Source organism: Calidris pugnax, unplaced genomic scaffold (genome assembly GCF_001431845.1).
Source record: "Calidris pugnax isolate Ruff unplaced genomic scaffold, ASM143184v1 scaffold160, whole genome shotgun sequence".
Lineage (NCBI taxonomy): Eukaryota > Metazoa > Chordata > Aves > Charadriiformes > Scolopacidae > Calidris > Calidris pugnax.
This window is the reverse complement of record NW_015090871.1, coordinates 277,885-298,307: the sequence shown is the minus strand read 5'-3', so window position 1 is coordinate 298,307 and position 20,423 is coordinate 277,885. Positions and strand designations below refer to the sequence as shown.

General features: G+C 49.9%; 1 protein-coding gene across 20 annotated transcripts in view; it reads right to left on the bottom strand.

The window, feature by feature from the left end:
• Positions 1-379: 379 nt before the first annotated feature.
• The window catches only part of SCRIB (scribbled planar cell polarity protein), a 95,217-nt gene continuing 75,173 nt past the window's right edge, over positions 380-20,423 (bottom strand). For 12 of the 20 annotated variants that reach the window (XM_014945714.1, XM_014945715.1, XM_014945726.1 and 9 more), the window contains 14 exons: positions 20,229-20,270; positions 19,265-19,390; positions 17,097-17,204; positions 15,801-15,848; positions 15,449-15,614; positions 13,921-14,089; positions 12,701-12,790; positions 12,223-12,411; positions 8,315-8,479; positions 7,531-7,670; positions 7,044-7,081; positions 6,118-6,192; positions 3,425-3,476; positions 380-1,054 (listed from right to left, as the gene is read on the bottom strand). In XM_014945714.1, coding sequence (XP_014801200.1) covers positions 894-1,054; positions 3,425-3,476; positions 6,118-6,192; positions 7,044-7,081; positions 7,531-7,670; positions 8,315-8,479; positions 12,223-12,411; positions 12,701-12,790; positions 13,921-14,089; positions 15,449-15,614; positions 15,801-15,848; positions 17,097-17,204; positions 19,265-19,390; positions 20,229-20,270 — 1,569 coding nt within the window. In that variant the 3' untranslated portion in view covers positions 380-893. Of the gene's footprint in view, positions 1,055-3,243; positions 3,279-3,424; positions 3,477-6,117; positions 6,193-7,043; positions 7,082-7,530; positions 7,671-8,314; positions 8,480-12,222; positions 12,412-12,700; positions 12,791-13,920; positions 14,090-15,448; positions 15,615-15,800; positions 15,849-17,096; positions 17,205-19,264; positions 19,391-20,228; positions 20,271-20,423 lie in introns of all 20 variants that reach the window. The other 8 variants (XM_014945720.1, XM_014945724.1, XM_014945730.1 and 5 more) reach the window with 5 other exon arrangements.

The following is a 20,423-nucleotide window of genomic DNA, read 5'->3' as shown; positions in this document are numbered from 1 at the left end:
CTGCCACCGTCCCCAATCCCCCATTATTCTGCTCACTACGGCTGTCACACACTGCTACGCTCCCGCTACAGCTTCTCGTCTTCCTCCTCTCTGCCCTGCCTCACCCAGTCCCTCCTGGACCCCTGGCCTCCTCTGACACCCGGTGCTTGTGCCGTGGGTCTCACTGCAGGCATGGGACACACGCAGAATTGCACGTGTCCCCCCCGGCAGGTGCCCGTCTCCCAGAACAGTAGAGTATCCTGTGTGGGAGAGACGGCTGCGCTCACGGAGGCAAGTGGCAGAGCTGGCACAGGGTTCTGCTGTTCAGGCTCCTCGGGCACACAGGTGTCAGCCTCAGAAGGAGGCACTTCAATGTAACTCTTTTTTTTTTTTGCCCCCCTTTTTTTTTTTTTTTTTTTTTTTTTTTTTTTGCCTCCAAGCTGCCTTTTTGGCAAAAGACTGGAAATAAAACAGGAGCAAAGGCAGTCTGGACCTTCCTTCTAATTCACATCAGAGTAGAAGCTCCCATATTAACCACTAAAACAATCCAAGTTGAGGAAACAACAGCTGGAGCCCAACGCACTCTCTACGTTCTCCCTGTCCTACCCTTCCCCACACACACTATTTACAGGCTAACGAGCTGCCCACCGTCCTGCCCACACCTCCTCTCCCTTTGCCGTCAGTAAGTCTAGTGTTGTCCTGTTTTCAGGATGTGCCCCAGTGCATTATCAGTGAGAAAAGAGGGCGGTTCACAGCCTCAGAGGACGTTAGTTGACCACAAAGCTCCCTGGGGTGCTCAGTTCCCAGCCGGAGCCCGGGAGGCAGCAGTGTGGGCAGTTCGTGCTGTCCCCGGAGCGCAGGAAGCTCGACAGCCCCGCACCGGGCCCTTCCGTTGCCCAGGCCCCTCGGGTCCTCTACGTAGGGACGGCAGCCTCCAGGCTGCGCCGGCTGTGTCGGAGCTTGCGTTTGCTGCTGTACAGGGCCATTTCTTCAAGTGCTGATGGAGTGGGTGTGGATGAGTCGTGAGTTCCTAATGTGTCCTCTTCCTCGGGCTGCCCATCCTGCTCCTGGGGAACTGTGCAGAGCAAAAAAGTGGAGGTTTTAAGAGAAAGTGCTGGGTTAAGTAACTGCATCGCTGATGCAGTTAATGTAGACACAATGGTGTACCCAGGCACTGACTCTGGGACAGCACTGGAGTCTCAGTGATTTACAGAAATCCTGTGCTCAGAGCTTTGAAGTGGCTCGTGCACTAACGAGTGTGGATCGGGGAAGGAAGTCACACACGTGAGGAAGCACCTGCCCCTAACACCGTGATTCACTGAAAATCACTGGAAGCAGGAAGCCTTAGGACAAACCAGGTATTCCCAAAGGACTCGGGTGTGTGCTCCAAGCATTTCAGTAGTTCCAATAGAGGAGCACACAGTAACGAGCAATTTGCCCACCAGAAGAGTAACACTAATGAGAGAGGGGAGCATTTTGGTCTTGCTTAACGTTGCAGGTACAGGACTAAGCACTTTCTGCAAACTTAGTAGCAGCCTTAGTCACAGCCCAAATGTAGCAAAGTTATGTAGGGAAAAGATCAGAAAGGCCAAAGCCCAGCTTGAACTGAACCTGGCTTTGGATGTTAAAAACAACAAAAAGAAACTCTATAAATATATTAGCATCAAGAGTAGGACTCGGGACAGCCTCCATCCGCTATTGGATATGGGAGGCAATGTAGTGACAAAGGATGAGGAGACGGCTGAGGTGCTGAATGCCTTTTTTGCCTCAGTCTTTAGTAGTGGAATAGGGTGTCCCCTGAGTACCCAGACCCCTGAGCCAGCAGATAAGGGCAGGGAGCAGAATGAAGCCCTTGTAATCCAAAGGGAAGCGGTGAGGGACCTGCTCCAGCACCTAGACACAAACAAGTCTATGGGCCCAGATGGGATCCACCCAAGGGTACAGAGGGAGCTGGTGGAAGTGGCCCATCCTCTGCTCTGGAGCCAGACTCCAAGATGCAACATCCTCCTTGAGACAGCACCCAGGTACGAGCAGTCATTATAGTTCAGAATCCTGATGGAACTAATTAACCTGTTGTCTGAAAAGGCCTCAGAGCTAAACAAATGCAGGCGACAAATGTGACACCTGGGGCTGGGTGTGCAGTGACTGACCTCCAAACAGGCAGAATGGGACAGGACGGGCACGTGCAGGCAATAACCCAGGTGGGGGAGGAAATCAATGAGGCTCAGAGGGAATTCCTTCCTTTTGGAACCTCTTGGACCAGAATTTGCCAAAGGAGCCATCAAACATGCGAGTTAAGTGACCTCAACACAGCACACCGAGCTTCTGAAAAACCTGCTGGCTGTTCCTTAGCCGAAGCTCTCAGCAAGAACAAGCTGCCTCAGGAGGAGAAGGCACATCCTTCAGTGGGTAAATAAGCAGTTAAAACACAGGAAAAAGTGCAGGGAGTTATTACCTGCTGTCACCACAGAGCAGGGACCTGTATCAGGGTCAGTGTTTGGTAACGGATGAGAAGTGACAGACTGTACTGAGAGAAACTGCTGATGGTATCAGCTCTGTATCAGGGGAGTCAAATGAAACTCAGCTACAAAAAAGGGCATTAGGACTTTACAGAGTTGACTGGGAAATGATATGGAAGGTGAAATTTACTGCAAATGCAAATAGATTCAAGAAAGAAGTAAACAACTCTAAAAGTAAAGGCTTATGAAGTGCTGGAACACCAACTGTTGTAGCCTGGAGTAGTTTTCTAAAAGGAACCACTTTATGCTTCTCTTGTTTTATGCTCTTTTCTAGACATTCCCAGAGGCTCATGTCAGACACGATATTGGAGTAGCCAGAACCTCATGCTGACCTAATAAGTTTATTTTTACACTACTGGATGATGCTTAAGATCAATAAAAGTGATCTAATCCCAACTGCATATGAAACACAGCATCCTTAAATGAGATGATGATTCTGTAAGTCATTGGGGGAGCTCTCTGAAGACACCAGCACCTCTCAGCAACAGCATTTCACTTTTGAGGATTAGATATCAGAAAAGATGGCAGAACATACAGAAAACCTTCTGCTGCTGTGTAAACTCACCATGTACCTGCATTTGCAATCCTGCAGACCCTGAACAACGGGCATCACCCGCTTACAGCAGGTGACAGAGGCCTAAACTCCCCACCCATGCTATTCATTACTCCAGAACACAAACCCAGGCATGCTGTAACACACACAGAGCAGATTAGCCACCACTACAGCACAATGCAAACATCCTACCCAAAACTGAATGTGGCGGGTTTGGGGGTTTCATTCTAGAAGGGACAAAATAGGACATTGCTTCAAGCAGCAAAAGGTTGAAGTCCTCAGGGCTGACTCCACAAGCAGGAGAAGGGTAACCCTCTCAGCTGGTGGTGGGAAGTACGGAGTACAAAGAGGAGTCCTTGGCCCCTGAGCTTACCTGAGTTATTCCTGTCCTCGATGTATCTGAGGTCATCAGCAGCATCAGGCGACTGGAAGAGAGAAGACGACGTGAGCACCCACCTCTGCAGCACCAGTGCCAGGCAGTTCCCCACCTCCAGCTTCCAACGTGCTACAGAAACCTTCTTGCCCTCAGGGGTGCTGGTGACACAGCGGCTGGGGCATGACCCTCAGTGAGTGCACAGGATTTTTTACATTAGTCCTTTGTGCTGACATCCAGCAGCCTGTTCACTGCCTGAACTGCAAGACGAGGTGTGTGTCTGCCCATCAGAGCTCTCTTCCTTTTACGCTGTGTGTGGGGAAGGATGATGGGCAGTGGCATGAAAGGCAGAAAGCGCTAAGACTAGAAAATGAATAGAAACATGGGAGGAGAGCAAAGACATGAGCTACATTTCCTTCAGAGTCCTGGATCCTAATTCTGCCCTGTGCTGTTCCCAGGCCTGGCTTCTGACACAAAATCAACTTTCTTATCATAGAGTGGTTTGGGTGGGAAGGGACCTTAAAGCCCCCCCAGTGCCCTGGGCAGGGACACCTCCCACCAGCCCAGGTTGCTCCAAGCCCCCTCCAACCTGCCCTTGAACCCCTCCAGGGATGGGGCAGCCACAGCTTCTCTGGGCAACCTGGGCCAGGCTCTCACCACCCTCACACCAAAGAATTTCCTCCCCACATCTCACCTAAATTTCTACTTTTTCACCTTAAAACCCTTCCCCCTCCTCCTAGGGCTCCCCTCCCTGACCAGGAGTCCCTCCCCAGCTTTCCTGGAGCCCCTTGAGAGACTGGAAGGGGCTCTAAGGTCTCCCCAGAGCCTTCTCTTCTCCAGGCTGAACCCCACCCGACCCTCCTCTTTATATTCAGGTGTGAACAGAGAACTGAGGTGGGACAGGAGGCAGTTACATCTCAACAGATGGCCGAGACAGCTGTGGGGAAATGGCTCATGATAATCATGAAACTTCACCAGTTCCTGCTAATGTTAAAGCCTCCACAAAATGAAGACCTTTCCAACAACCAGAGCTGGCTGTAGCTCATTGCACCAGAGTGACACCACCATGAGAAAACAACTTTGTTCATGGTCAGGAACTTGAAGTGGCTTGAAAATCTGCACTACTCTGGGGCCAGGCAGAAATGTACCAAGCCCTGTTTATTTTGCTGAATTAGAGCATTTAATCCAGCTGTATATAGTGCTTCAGGGATGGAAAGGTCAAAGTATTATGTTGAAATGTTCTGGTTACTTCAAAAGTGGCTGCATTTGTTACTTCTACTGATCTTTCTAGGTTTGTACACAATATTTACATTGAGCTCAACAGTTCAACTTTGAGCTACACAATTGTAAGGATGGGGATTCAGAAGAGCTCAGTATTCAGCAAGTTTAATAACGCCAAACTTGCTGGAGAGTTCTGGCTACTACTGATCAAAATCTGTCTTTTAGAGGTGTTCTTGCTCAGCTCAAGAGCAAAAGTGAGGAGTAGCTTAATTTTTTTTTTAAAGTTGTAGGATAAAGGTGGGTGCACACCCCAAAGGGAAGGGATTCAGATAAAAAAAGGGGTGACTACCAAGGGCTGGGCAGTACCACCAGTGAGAGGAGTCAGCCAAAATGCACCAAATAGCATCTAACCACCCGAGAATCCTCACACCACAGCTCTGCTGAAGTCAGCCTGGCTCTGGAGATGACACCTTGGGCCTGGGATCTGTGTGTCCTGACAGCATGATAAAGCCCAGCACGTCAGTGCTCGTGAGCTCTCCACACACAGCACAAACCTGACTGCGGGCATCTGCTTCACTCTTTATATACAAACCAAAAAAACCTAAAAAAAACTCCTCCCAAAACCAGCCTATAGACATACAGTATCTTCTCAGATCAGCTGTTACAAATGCAATCAGTTAATGATGGACCCAGACAGTAAGAGAAAGGCAGTTCACAGTCCTGGGCGACTACACCAGCCTGAGTCCCCAAGGTGTAGGTGGCCCTGATTGAGCGAGGGGACTGGTGATGACCTCCAGAGGCCCCTTCCTACCTCTGAAGCTCCTGTGATTCTACAGCAAAGCAGCTTAAACAAAATGAGGCTCTTTTAGGAAGAAGAGCCACCTCACTGTGGTGCTCACCCTCCAAACTCGGTGTTCTTACCCATCATCACTTCCCAGTTCATCTACAGTAGTTATCATGAATGAGAGTTGTCACCAGAGCTGCCTCTTGCACAGAATGCTGGTACATTCTAGTCTGAAGCCAACATTTGCTCCAATTTGCAATTTGTTGGCAATCATTTCTATACCTTTTTCTTCCTTTTTAGTTCTCATAGAATCATAGAATGGTTAGAGTTGGAAGGGACCTTAAAGATCATCAAGTTCCAACCCCCCTACCATGTGGCGGGTTCTTATCTTTCACTTAAAAATATTTCAGGATCAATTAAGGTGAAGATGTAGCTGCTTTATATTTGCAAAACTTTTGTTGTTAATTTTAAAACCACCTGGAGCAACTTTCTCACCACTCCACTGGACTGGAATCTCCAATAAACCCTCAGTTACACCACGTGGCTGGTTGTCACTGCCTCCTGTGCAGACATGGCTTTGAGGGACTTCCTCAAGTTATTCAGCCTCTGCTCGGAGGGTCATCACTTCACGAGCAGGCACTGCCCCCACCTCAGGCCCTAATGTGGCAGCCCAGCATGCAGTTTATACCTGAATTTCGTAAACGGGTTTGGAGGAAGGAATAGCAGCAAATTCCCGGTAGTCAAACTTCTTTTCAGACATGGACTAGAAGGGACAGCAAAAGAGAAGAAACAGAGAAGAGCAAGTAAGGGGAGAGAAACGGGTGGAAAACACGAGCAGGCTGAGAAGGCTGAGCAGAGACAGAAGCAGCAGCAGAGTGTCCTTCTCAGTTAGTGCCCAGAGCCCCTGAATATGGCTCTGAAAACGAGGCATCGCTGGGACACCGTTTTAGCTGTTCTGGATCAGGACAGGGGCTCCAAGTTGCAGAGAGAAGATGATGTGATGTGGTAAAACGCACGTCACACCATGTGAGGCAGGAAACCTGTTTTTGTGGAAAAATTGGTGGCAAGGTTCCTGGGGCTGTAGTTTAGTCAGGATTTCAGTCCAGAGCTGGCTGTGCTGTGGGACCTGAGGCAGAACCAGGTCCTCTCTGAGCAGCTGCTCCCGCTCTGCCCTTTCTCTGTCCTACCAACTCCAACAGTTCTCTGCAACAATGTCCTGTTCCATTTATGCAGTGCTTAGAAAAAGGAAAATGCTGATTACAGCTCAGTTCTCAGTTTCATGCTGTTGAGGAAGCAGGGGGCCAAAGTCTCTGAAGTGAAGGGCTTTCTGAACACAGATTAAGTACCAAGAAAAGGATGAAATAATAAATTAGGGAGACAGAAAGCAGATGTTACATTGAGTTGCAAAAAGTGGGGACGCCTCTAGCAATGGGTACGGCAGAGCTCCATCCACGGCGGCCTCCTCGCAGCCCTACACATCACGCAGCCAGACCTGGCTCAGGTATTTAAGGAGGGACCCCAGGGCCCAGAGGAACAGCCCACACCCAAGCCAAGAAACTGATAAACCCCGGTATTATCGGCAAGATACCAAAAGGAAGCAGAGGGATGTCATACCAGCCTTCCTGGGGAGGTGACGTTCCTGGGACTGCAATCTGCAAAAGATGACAGAAAAGCACTACTCAGTGAACGGCTGTGTTGGACCCAACGCCTTCCCAAAGCTGCCCCTTCCCTTTAGCAGCATTTAACCATAGTCTCTTCTGCACTCAGGACAGACAGCATCACATGGGGTTGGAAGGGACCTCTGGATATCACCTAGTCCAAACCCCTGCCTTCTCACAACAAACGCCTCTTTCCTGTCTTTTTAACAAGTCACGATGCTGGTTAGATTTCTGCTTTGATTCCCTAGAACCCCACCTCAGCTGTTCTCTCACTTTCTCAATAGATCAGGCCCATCCCCTGTGCTGAGGGACGTCACATGCCCCAAAGGGCCTTCCAGTCCAGGCTGTGGGAGGGAATTGCTTTGAACGGCTCTGCTGCCAAGCCCGTTAACCTGGAGAAGCATTAACTTTTCCCCTCCGAGACGGAGAAGGCCACACAGTACCTTCCAGTGGTGTCGGTGACGGTGTAGGAACTGGCGAGGGGGACTCTGCCAGCTGCTCCAGCGGGCTGCGCTTCTTCCCCTCCTTGGACTTGGCAATGACCATCTGGGCTTTCAGAGCATCCTGTTCAAGCGATTTCATCCTGCCTCGGGAACGAGGGAGGGGAAAGAGACGTCAGATAAGAGAGACTGAATTGAGATAAAAAGACTCTTATCGAGATAAGATGGCATCTCGATAGGAGATGAGGCCACCTTCTGCGCCCAGTGGCAGATCCAGCACCTGTGGTCCCCTGGGGCTGCCAGACTCTCACAGCAGGAGAGAACAGCTCAGTTTGCTGTTATCCTGGGACTCACAGACAGAGCCCAGAGCTAAGCACCAACACCCTGAGGAGCCACAGCCCTTTCCAGAGGTGCCAGACAGGATGGGAAAAGAACCCAAGCTGGGAAAGGAACTGCAGGGGCTCAAAGGAGTAGGGTCAGTCCTTGGGGCTCTCCTCTCCTCTCTGCTCTCAGTGTGTCGCATCTTAGCCCCCTTCAGCCACTGGGAGATAATGAAACAGTGAAGAAAAGGTGGGCTCAGCCCTCAGAAATGTCTGCTCCCATCTCCCCATCAAACAGACCCAGCTTCCCCCCCTCATCCTCGTGGAAACGACTGCTGGTGGATGGGTCTGGGTATCTCAGGAAAATTACTTTCCCCCCTACCCCTCGCCGCTGGGAGGGCCGTGGGGACACAGGGGACGGAGGGGAGCATGGAGCATGCAGCTGGCGGGGAGGGGACTGCGCACACCTGGAATGGCTTCCTGACCCAGGGGGTGCCGAGGCGTGACTCTGCTTGGGACTAGGCATCGGAGCTGGCCCGGCCCCGGGAGCAGGTGCCCGCTGTCGGGACTGGTACAGCCTCCTGGCCAGGTCCTGCTCGTACTGTTTAATACTGTCTTCAAGAGCTGAGGATCTGAGGAGGAGGAGGAGGAGGAAGAGGAGAAGGAGGAAGAGGAGGAAGAGGAGATGATGATGAACATCGCAGCAGACAAGCGTAGGGAAAGAAACAGATACAGGAACATACCCTGGCAAGGAGAAACACGGGTCTGAGATAGGGGCAGCCTTGATTAAACCAGGCTCCTATATCTGATCCTGCCCAACACCGGCTGCTGCAGAAGGAGCAGGAACCTCCAGAGGACAATCTGGGATGAGGTGCCCAGAAACATTAGCCTTCAGGGCCCTGGTGTCCAGAGACAGCCCTCCTCGTGGGCCAGGAGAGGACCAGGAACACCCAGCAGACCCATGAAAAAGGCCCAGGAGGTCGTTACGAAGGAGTGTCTGTGTTTAAGCAGAGTGAGGGCGCGCAGAGCATGAGTGTGTGTGCACATCTGACAGCCTCTTCATGTACATACATAGATCTGCCCAGCTGGCAGCACGTACCTTTGTCTGACCATGAGAATAGAAGAAGCAAAATGGACAAGCCTATAGAGTCATAGAATTGTCCAGGTTGGAAGGGACCTTTCAGCTCCTGGAGTCCCACTAGGACCTTGGGTCCAGACCCAGCACCGACCAACCCACCACTGACCCGTGTCCCTCAGCACCACGTCTGCCCAGCTTTTCAATCCCTCCAGGGATGGCAACTCCACCACTGCCCTGGGCAGCCTCTGCCAAGGCTTCACAGCCCTTTCCAGGAAGGAATTTTCCCCAATATCCATCCTAACCTTCCCCTGGCCCAACTTGAAGCTGTTTCCTCCTGTCCCATGGCCTGTTCTTTGGGAGAAGAGACCGACCCCCACTGGTTACACCCTCCTTTCTAGGAGTTGTGGAGGGCGAGAAGGTCAAACATTACGGAAGGTCTGTCTGCCACAGGCCCTGGGACACATGCAGCTGAAGAGGTGGGTGCATCCATAAAACAGGGTGGGAATAGCAGGAGAGCTGCCCTCCAGCCCTTGCTGGACATTTGCCCCCCTCGGTGCGTGCCGGTGTGTACCTCCTCGGTCACACTCTTCCCAGGGGACTAGCACCAGTGGCTGTTGTGTGCCCAGGGCATGTCCCAGGGTGTGTGTCCCAGCAGAGCACAAGGGTGTGTGCTGGGAGGGATGGGGGGGGCACAGCACATGTCCTGGCATAGCACTGGTGACACAGGGGCAAAAAGGAAAGCCCAAGAAGGTGCAAACTGATGGGGTCGCGAGGGACAGCACACAGAGCAGAGAACTGGAAAGAAGCAGAAGACAGGGGATTAGAAAGAAAGCAATAAAACCAGCATCATGCATGTGAGGAAACACAAGCCAGCGTGGCTGCAGCACCCTGTGAGGGCAACACAGCGCTGCCGGGGGCCTCTGGAAGTGAGCCCTCAGCCATCCTGTCACTGTTGCTCACAGAAGAGGGACCCTGGGAAGACCAGCCCATCCCAGGAGATCTGCAGTAGCAGGGAACAGTCCATCCTCGCCTTACAAAACGCAGCACGTTTTGGTGACTGATTCCTGCCAACCCTGCCCGAGGCATCAGCCCGACACTTCTGCGAGAGTTGCACAGAAAGTGACACCCTAGTTCCAGAAGCGACGTGGAGCCGAGGAGCTTCTCTGTAGAACGTACAACCAGCAGCACCAGGTCTGACAACTGAAGAGCCGGGCAGCTGCAGGCAGCTTCTCCTGGTCCTGTATTCCTACCTCCGAAAGGCTCTCCCTTCACCAGGTCATTTTCCATGGACAAAACCAGCGTAGAAGAGAAGAGACCAAAGGTCTGGAAGGCAGGGATCTCTCTCCTGCCCGTAGTGGACAAAACCACTGTAACTTAGCACTCTCTAACCCTTCTACACTCTAAAGTACAACTTTTCCCGTGCCCTAAGCAGTTTCAACAAAATCCTAGCTAATCCAAAAGCGCAGTCAGATGTTACAGGAGCAAATCATGGGATCACCTAAAAAAATCCTGCTCCCCCCAGCATTTTTTGATTTCTGTATTTGCTGGGAACAGCAGCAAGTTCATGGAAGAGCAGAGAGTCCCGAGGCAAGTGGTGCACATTCTGTGACACGAGCGATGTCCTTGTGATGGTTTCACTTTCCAAGGTTTGCGTGGGCAAAGCCACGTTTCTCCTTTCTCCACCCATCCTGAACAAAGCTTTTATTGCAGCAGCCCTTGGCTACCTTCATGCTGAGGCCTTGGAGGGATCAGAGCTGGCCTAACCCATAAACCCTGCCCCATCCTATGAGGAAACATGTGAGGGAAGGGGAGGCAGGAGGCAGAGAAAATCCTGTGTATCTCATCGGGAAGGGATGACCAACCGGTCTGTGCTGCCTCTCTGAGCACAGCAATGCTGGTTTTCAGGGGGAGAAGCCTGACAGACAACTCCTGTTCCGTTGGACCAAATACAACAGTGGAGTGGGTTTTTTAGGTCCAAAGACTGAGCAGCAACTCTGTGCACAATGTGTGCTCCTGACGACACCACGGTGCTTACGCAGCAACTTCAAAGGTCTCACAAATGTGCGACAAGATGAGAGGAATCAATCTTTACCAAATCAAGGCTCTATGTAACAAACAGGCTTTGCTGTGACTGGCTCTGCTTTCTGATGTTTCTGATGACAGGGCATGAGACTAAGGCTTCAGACAAAAATTCCCAGCTGAGACAGACCAGGCAAACAGCTGGAGGATACCAAGAAAGTTTTTCTCGAAGGGCAAAAGCCCTGGTAATGGGGAACATTAGTCCAGCCCTAAATAAACCATAAGCACATCTGCTACCCGATCAAGTAACAATGGGAAGCTTTGTGCTCCCAAAGCCCTAGATTAGATAAATAGCTAGATCTGACTGAGGATTCCACTATGTATGTCTTCACCCTCAGAGCTTCCCAGAAGGTGACAACACCGTTATCACCCATGCTAAGCACAAACACAGGAACTGCCAAGTGGTGTTACAACTCACGGTCACCCCTCCAGCACCTTATCCAGCAGGAGGAGTCACGGGCAGCCCTGATCCTCTAAAAGTTCTCCCCCAAACCCCCAAAGAGACTGTTTCAGACTGTCCTATGAATGTCTCCTACAGGAACATTATGGGAAGAAAACTATAATTACTTATAGGAGGAGCCTGCCTAATTTTGAAAGGAATTAAATGACACAGTAAATGCCTGGACTAACTTCAAGTCTTAAGTTCTGAGCTAAGAAGTTCTCTTTCTTCCAAAACAATTCAAACAAAAGCTGATGAAACAGCTTATATGGATAAGAATGCCCTCATCTTGCTCTTTTCTTGGCTTCAGCAAGTTTTCCAGTCTAGCACTGGATATGTGTCTGTACACGTCTAGATATGGGGATCTATCACTGGATGTGTGAGATGCTCTTTCCATTTTTCACTTTGAACCCGTCACCTTGAAGCTTCAATAAATACCATCTTTTTCCTGTGTTACAAAGGAGGTGGAAGCTGTGTGCTGAGCAGGGAGGAATACAGTCACCATCACATAAAGGCGTTGAGTTTTTTATAAAACTCCACTCTTTTCATGACTGTGCAGGCACTGTTGAAATGTAAGAGTCACCTCACTCACGCAGCTCGGAAGCAGATGAGCTCAGCCAAGCGGCGATGCTTCACACTGTTTGAACAGGTACAATATGACCTCCCCTAACGAAGGCTTGTTTGTTCCCTGTTTTTAACACCATGTAATCCAAAAGACATGCAGCAGGTCCCCCTTTCCTGAACTAGGCTAACAAAGAGTGAAGGTTCTTGTGTCTCACCGTGCTGCCCTCCACATTGCTCGTTTCTCCGCCTCCAGAGCACGACGTTCTGCAGGAGAAAGCTCCTTCTCTTGGCCACTCAGCAGCTCAGGACTCTGCATTCGCAACCGCTCCTGGTGTCGCCGTTCAGCTTTGGCCGTCCGCACGGGTGCCACTGCGTCCCCTGCTCCAAGGTACAAGGGACTCAGCCTGGGCAGAGAGAGGAACAGTGAGAGGTGAGGTGGGCTGGCCTGGGCCCCTGTTTTCAAGATAAAAGGTGATGACCAACATCCCCAGTCAACGGTTTAGTACCACATCCACCACATCACCTTGGGAGATGGAAGGACACACAACAGAGGTGAGTTTCTCTGAAGAAGTTGGTTCCGATCACTTTCTCCACAAAACCCTTCCTTTTACACCCTACAGCTGCTAAAAAGGAGGTGGCATCTGCCCTATCACCAAGCAGCTCCCAGGCAGAGGATGCTGCCAATCCGCTTACCCAGACATGGAGTTGGTTCTCTGCTCAGCCTTGATCCCCTCTTCCAGTGAATTCCTCTGCGAGCTGCTGTTCTCGTTGACCTCGGAGGGCCTGGAGGAACATAAGCACATCAGGTAAGGGTCCCACAGGCTGGTACAGCCCAGAGAGGGCTGGAACAGACCCCAGGACGTAACACCTAGTTCAATCTGAAGACACAACCCTTAAAGATTTTGCTCAACAGCTCCCCCTCCATTGCTGCAAGCCTTTCCTTCCTGATTTCACAAACTTTCATGCTCTCTAAAATCAGAACTCATGTTCCTCATGTGGAGCCCAACCATCCACTGAAACACACTCTTCCAGTGCAACGGAAGGTGTTTGCTGATGAGTTCTTGCCCAGTTCCAGCTTGGCTCCTTCCAGCTGCCATGGCTGCTCCCAGCATTTCCCTGTGCTGCTGCTGGAGGTGCCTGGATGTTAATGAGGGATCTGCTAGGCTTTAACTGAGCGCCCATCTGGGCTTGGGTGAATCCCAAGCGGTCTCAGAACAGCGATTCTCAGTATCAGCTCTCCCTGCGTGGCTGCTGGACACACGGAGGCTCTGTGCTCACAATTACTGCAAACTTGCTCATTACTGAACCACTGCAACGTTCAGATCAGCTGAGCCACAGTCACCATCTGCACTCCTACGCTCTGCACACACAGACACTGCTTGGTTTGGCCTGAACTGAAAGGGGGTTGCACCAGCCTGTTTTCCACCGGTTAAGAACATCCACATGGTTACTGTGGGTCAGGTGGCAGCAAGAAAGTTTATTATGACTTTGAGCCCTTATTTTTACTGCTCAAGTTTACTTTGATTAAACTTTGATAAGTGTTTTCAGCTGCTGTAATTTGAAATCTTATGAGAAGCTTTTTCTCCTTCCCCAGTCTTATGGCCACGAATTAGAAAAACTAGATCAACATAACCTGGAGGATGAGTCCAGGAGAACGAGGAAATAAAAGCCTAAAAAAACCCTAATGTAGGTTGATCACCAGGGCTTATCTTGAATTAGCTGTCTCTAAAAATCAACATCTCTACAAACCCAAGTACACAGACAGCTGAGGGAGTGATTCTTCTGAAAAGAAAGAGCCAGAAAACCTTGCCCAGTTCTATGCTGAAGGAGAAAAATTGCCCAGCCCTCTTCCCTGAAGATCGCTGACAGCTCTGATGTGTGCAGGTGGCAGTGAGCTACCAGCCCTGTCTTACCGAGTGGCCGGAGACTGGCTGCTCCTCCCGTTGAGTCTCTCAATCTTGTACTCGACTCCTTCAATGATGACACTGGACTGCACGCTCACCTCAGGCGCCTGCTTCGCCATCTCCTCCTCTTCTGCCTCTTCCTCCAGCAGAAGGGTACGTTTCTGCTGCAGTTTTCGAGCTGCCAAAGTAAGACAGACTCATCTTACACCACAAAGCGCTCGCTAAACCACCCCGCCTCGAGGATGTAACCTCTGGGCAGGTCCTTGAGCTCATCATCCCAAGTCTGTGCTGTTTTCAGTCCATGCTCTCTCCTTGGATGCCTTTGTTTCTCCTCCACTTCACTAACGCTTCAGATGCAACAAACTCTACACTGTCCCCCAAAGGGTTTTATTTATTTGTTTTTATTTTTAATTCTAGTACTTGGAGATATCCTGATTAGAGGTGATGTTTGTCCTCATCTGCCCCATTCAGCAAATCTCAAAACAAGCTGAAAGGCAAGCCTGAAACTCGCCTTCTCTCATTCCATCCTTTGTATCTTGATCTTTGTGTTTCCTACATCTCTCTTTCAGCCATCAGTGAGAGTCTGACATACCCAGACAACTTCTTACGTTGGACCTGGGATTCTTTTCGCCACATCGTATTGAAGAAACCCAAAATGACAAGTTGCAATCTCTTTTTCTTACCTTCCTATCTTTTATGAGCTTGCTCTTGTCTTAAAAGGTGTTCATGTTCCTGAACTACTAAGTGAAAATGAGACAGTTTCTAACTCTCCGGACAAACTCGCAAACAGCCTCTGAACAGGAATAGAGGAGGGAAGGTGGAAAAGAGAAGACTAGCTATTTATAAAATGAAAAAAAAACCACCCCAAACAACAAAACCCAACCATTTACAAAAGAAATTCTATGATAAATCTTTGAAAGCACCAGTCACAGCTCCCAAACCCCAGAGTGCAATTCCAGCTGTATTTTCTTACGGAGCAGGATGGCATTTCAGGACAAGCTTTTTTTTCTACTTAACATCATTCCTCTTCGCCTTTTAAAACAACTCTCAAGCAGGAGGAAATGACATCAAAACAATAGCAGTAATTTTCCCTCCTGTTGCAAGCCCTCTGTAAAATCAGAGCAGCTTAATGAGCAGTAAAAGCTCATTATATGAGCAATAATGAGCAGTAAAAACTCCACTGTCAGATACTTTGCAAGGACGCCATGGGCAGCCCCACGTTGCTGCCTGTCAGCCCGGGCAGCAACAAAGAAACATCATCGTTTGTAGTAACTTTCTTAAACTTTATTGCAGTGTTTCCCAGCTACAGGAAACCCCGACACCACAGCATTTCCACTAGCCCACACAGGAACAGCGGAGCATCCACGAAACTCTGTAACATACACTTGCTTCAGGCTGTTACCAGGCCTTAGGAATAACCACCCATGGGCTTTTGGAAGTGCTTTTTGGGATCTGTGGGGTGTGCGCTCTCTCGTGCCTCCCACGGAGAAAGGATTCCTGTAACAGGACACATTTCCTTGCACAGATTCCAACATACCTTCCTCCTCTTTCATCTTCTTCAGGTCGTCCTCTCCCACCAAGGAGACTCTCTTGGGGGGCTTGTCCATCTGCTGCTGCTTCACCTCAATCTCGAAATACTTCTGCCTCTCACGGAAGGACTTCTGCTCAGGGCTGTGCAGTCCCCCAGGGCTGTGCGCAGCCACCTGCGAGAGCCACAGGTCACTGCCCACCCGCCACCGAGACAAACCTGCCTCCCATATGGCCCCAGCCTTCACACCCTCCTCCTCCTCCCCAGCCTCCCCGTGATCCCGCCTCCACATCCACCGCCCGAAAGCCTGAGTCCCCTGCGAGTCCCCATCCCACTTCCAGCTCCGGCCACCAGAACTCACCTCCGGGGCACTTCTGGGATTCTCTGTGCCGCTCTGACCAGGCAATTCCTGAGAATAGAGAGAAACGGGCACATTCTAGAAAGGAAGTTTTCTACCACTGCTCCTGCCCTCCAGCCAAGTGTCACCAATGTAATACACAGCAGCAGACCTGGGCATTGACTGATGGAATAGTTCACACAACAGTCCCACAATTAACACGAGACAAAGCCACTTCAGGCTTAGCAGTTGTGAGTTAAACTGAGGGCTAAACAGAAACAGAGATGACAACTTTTAAAAGGGCAAAAAGTGAAAAACATAGGGAAACAGGTGAGGAACAGGAGCAGAGGCTTAGCTTAGGATGGAGGAGCTTGGACTTTCTTTAAATCAAAGATGCATCTATTGAAAATTTACTTCTAGGAGATAGAGACACTGTCAGGACAGAAAAATTCGTATTTACCCAAATAAATAACAGAATATTGGATGAGCAGAACTACAGGGGCCAGAAAAAGAAATGGATCCACAAAACCCATCTGTGAACTGGAAATCAGTAGGGTAAAATAAGAATTGGCAAAGGATTATTAAAACTATGAAAGTTTGTTAATTATACAAACAAAAAGGAAGCACAAGAAGAGACCAAGCAGACTACCTTCAACAGCAAAAAGGATGAGAGGCAACCAGCCCAAACTGCAGTAAAAGAAATTCTGATAAAACCTACAGAAAAATCTTCTTCGCAGCAGAGACAGTCACACATGGGAGGAGATTACCCACAGTGACCTCAGAATCTCCATTTCTGGAAATTCAGAACTCAGGTGGACTGGGCCTCAGCCGCCTCATACATCTTCAAAGCCCGCCCTGTTTTGCACAGAGGATGGAGGCAGATATCTTCCAGAGGCCTCCTCGAGCCTGAAGGAGTCCATGATTTGAATACATGGAGGGGAGAAGGAGCAGTTCCAGTTAAGGTAAACTTAATCAAAAACTAATAAAAAAATCCTCAGAACAGGTTTGGCCTGGCCCTGGACTATGGAAGTTATGAAAGTTTCTTATATCAGGACAGCATCCTGATGTCCAGTGAGAGTAATAGCGACATGAAATTCAATGAGCTTCCAGGACTCGGTGAGTTTATGGACAGGATCCTGCAGGGTGAGCGACAGGAACAGACTCCAGCTTCCATGGGGACCTCAACACCTCCCTCCTTCACCATAGCTCTTTGGAAGACGCAAACACCTGCCCCCTCTCTGTTCTCATGCTTCCCTGCAATGCCCAACCTTCTGATGTCCCACCATCCATGTGACACGCTCCCCAAACAGCATAGGTTACCTGTGTCCCAAGCAGGGGGTGTGACAAGGGCACTGCAGCGAAGGTCTTGTACGCTTGCTTGACATTGATGGGGACCTCATCAGGAGAGGGTGGTGAGGGTGGCTTTGGCTACAGGGACAAAGACAGACAGTAGAGATAACCACAGATGTTATAAAAAATCCCAAACATGGGGGAAACACACACAACTCTTTGCCTGAGGAGCCTGAAGAACAGAATATGAAAGGGACAGGTCCTGCAGCTTGGGCAGAAACACAATCAGGGTTGTGTACGTGCTATGGAACAGCACACGTTATCACAGCCCTGTTTTATGTCTCGGATGGTGGGGAGATGATGCCTCTGATGGTACAGACCCTCAGTGACCTGATCAGGATGTCACATTGATGTGACTGACCTCTTGGCCAAGGGGCCACGTTGCTGTCACAGTCCCTAAGGATTTCCACCCAGTTCAAGTAGCACATGCCCACCTGAATCAGTGATCTTTTTGGGCTGGAAAAGGAAAGCTGCACAGTTGACTCTGACCCTACTTAGGACTGAACACGCTACATTTAGTTTATTAGAAAATTAAAGATAAGCCCTGGCCTTGCCTGGCATTTCTGAGTAAAGGGAAGGGATCTTCAAGGGAAGGGATCTATCAGTCTTGTTTGGTTTTTGCAGTGGCCATTGTACTTCTGTTTATAATGTGACCAGTGTATACTTCTATCTGCTTCATGGCTGATGGCCCCAGTCTCTTAAACTACAGTGGCCATCCATCCAGAATCACAGAATCTTCTAGGTTGGAAGGGACCTTAAAGATCATCTTGTCCAACCGTCAACCCAACTGACAAAAATAGACACCCACACAACAAACAAGAAGCATCATCACTAAACCAGACCTCCCAGCACTACATCAGCCTGTCTTTTGAACACCTCCAGGGATGGTGCCTCAACCACCTCCCTGGGCAGCCCATTCCAATGGCTGATAACCCTTTCAGTAAAAAAATTTTTCCTAATATTCAGCCTGAACCTCCCCTGGTGTAACTTGAGGCCATTTCCTCTCGTCCTGTCGCCTGTGACTTGGGAGAAGAGACCGACCCCCACCTCTCTACAACTCAGGTAGTTGTAGAGAGCGATAAGGTCTCCCCTCAGCCTCCTCTTCTTCAGGCACCTACAGCACGGAGAACACCTGCCTTTGATCTCAAATCTTCCCTTCACTTACTCAGAAACACCTGATATGGTCCAAGAGGACCCTCCTATGGCTGTCACTTGTCTCTGCTGGTCTCTTCCTCACCCTTCTCTCCCATGGCCCCTTGAAGCACACTCAGGGAGGAAGAGGAGTTGGGATGACCTGCTCAGAGCATCCCAGAAATGAATGGGAGCAGGGGGGAAACGACCTCACTGCCTGCCTTCCCACTAGTAATCAAACCCCCTCAGCTCATTCGCTCCTTCAGTCCCTCTCACTGCACTAACTCAGTTTCAGGTGTTTGTGGCTTTTCTTTGTCCTGGACTGAGGCTAAAGTATAGTGTTGGATGATGTTCCCTTCTCCATGCGCTAAAGAACAGCATGTCAGGGAGATGTAAAATATGTGAATTTTGGGCAATTGCATGGGTTATATATAGCTGTTTATCTGCAAATCGGGTCCCTCATTTGGAATCACATCATACAAGCTCCAGTAAAAAGCGAAGCGCTGTACTGCAGGTATACGAGGCTTCTACCATGACAAAGACCAAAATACCTGAATCTTTCTCTCCCACCAGTGTACAGCCCCGGGATCACAAATCTTTCAAAACCAACCATTTTGCAAATCATAAAACTTACTAAGAGCAAGATGGTACTGGCTCTTGCTCCAAGACATTGATAGACAAAGGTTGTGAAAGACTTATGCCTCAACAGAAGGCAACACCTCATAAATAGGTATCTAAACCTTCAACTGCTCTGGGGATTTTGGCCACGACACAGATTCAACCACGCTAACTCCCTGAAGGGGTGTGTGAAGGCACAGAGCAGGCTGGTGAAGCTCATCCATGTTAGAAAATTGAATGGGATGCACTGATCAGCCTCAGTTAATGATCTTTAAACTCCCAAACCAGCACCAGGAGGGAGCGTCTAGCCTACCCACCGGAAAAAGTGGCACAAGAGCAACGGAGGGCAGAGAGACAGAGCTCAGGGAGAAGGAACCACAGCCACTTACAGAGTTCTGGACACTGAAGCACGGCTCGGGCTGCTGGAAGGGATTGGGGCTGTCCCCCTCCTCCGAATTGTGCGGGGCAGCATTTTGTCGCACTCGGGAAAGAGGCTGAATGACGCCTGGCTTGGTCTGGTGGTGTTGGTACCACACAGCAGGGGGGAGGCAGAGGAAAAGGACGGGAGAGAGAAGAGAAACAAGCAGTTAGGGCAGTGAGACATCTCTGCCATGCAAGTGAGTGAGGCAAATCCAGGCACCTGAGCTCAACTCCTCAGCTACCAACCAGGAGGGAGAGCTACTGAAGCCAACACCAAAGGGTGCCTCTGGGCACGTGTTCTGGACAGGCAAAGAGATTCAGACAAGTCAGGGTTGGACAGAAGGAGGGGTTACAGAGAAGGACAGGACACAAGGAGGAATCTGCCACTGCAGCTGCTGCAAAGGTGAGAGGAGAACAGCATGGGGATGTCAAAGCCTGGAGAAGGGAAGCATCATGAAGGGAAGCTGCAGCAGGAAACACCAGTCAGGAACGAGTATGGGCAAAAGCTGGGGGTGAAAATGAACTGAGACCCAGCAGGGGCTCCAATTAGAAATGCAGACATTAGAGACAGGAGCCTGAGATCTGACTGTGATGCCAGCGCTGTTGGATGCTGTCTGGAAATGAACAAAACCTCTAATACTAACGAGAGCAGAAGCAGGAATTGAGTAAACGAGCAACAACTAGAGGAGTGAAAGCTGCAAGGGCAAACAGGAATAAAAGCTGCAAAAACACTTGCATCAGGTTTTCAAATTGACACTACTTAAGGCAGTGCATTTGTAAAAACAAGATATATGAGGAATGCAGAAGACAGAGTAAGAGGTAACAGCAGGACCTGCTGGGCTGGAAGGGAGCACGCACAGGAGGAGGAGACAAGCTCTGTGCTGTAGGATGCACAGGGACACGGCGATGAGGTCTCATGGTGGATGTACTCACCGATTTACTGTCATCCTGCGATGTAATGAAGTTAATGGAAGCCTGAAAACAAAAATACAGCTGTAAATTTGGAGCCCATACAGGGAGCCTTCAGTTTACCCTGCTCCATATAAAAAGCATCACAAAACTCCCAACTCCAAGCCCACCCTGCCCTGCCGCCCCCAGGGTCCTGCAGCACTCCTCACAATACCTTCT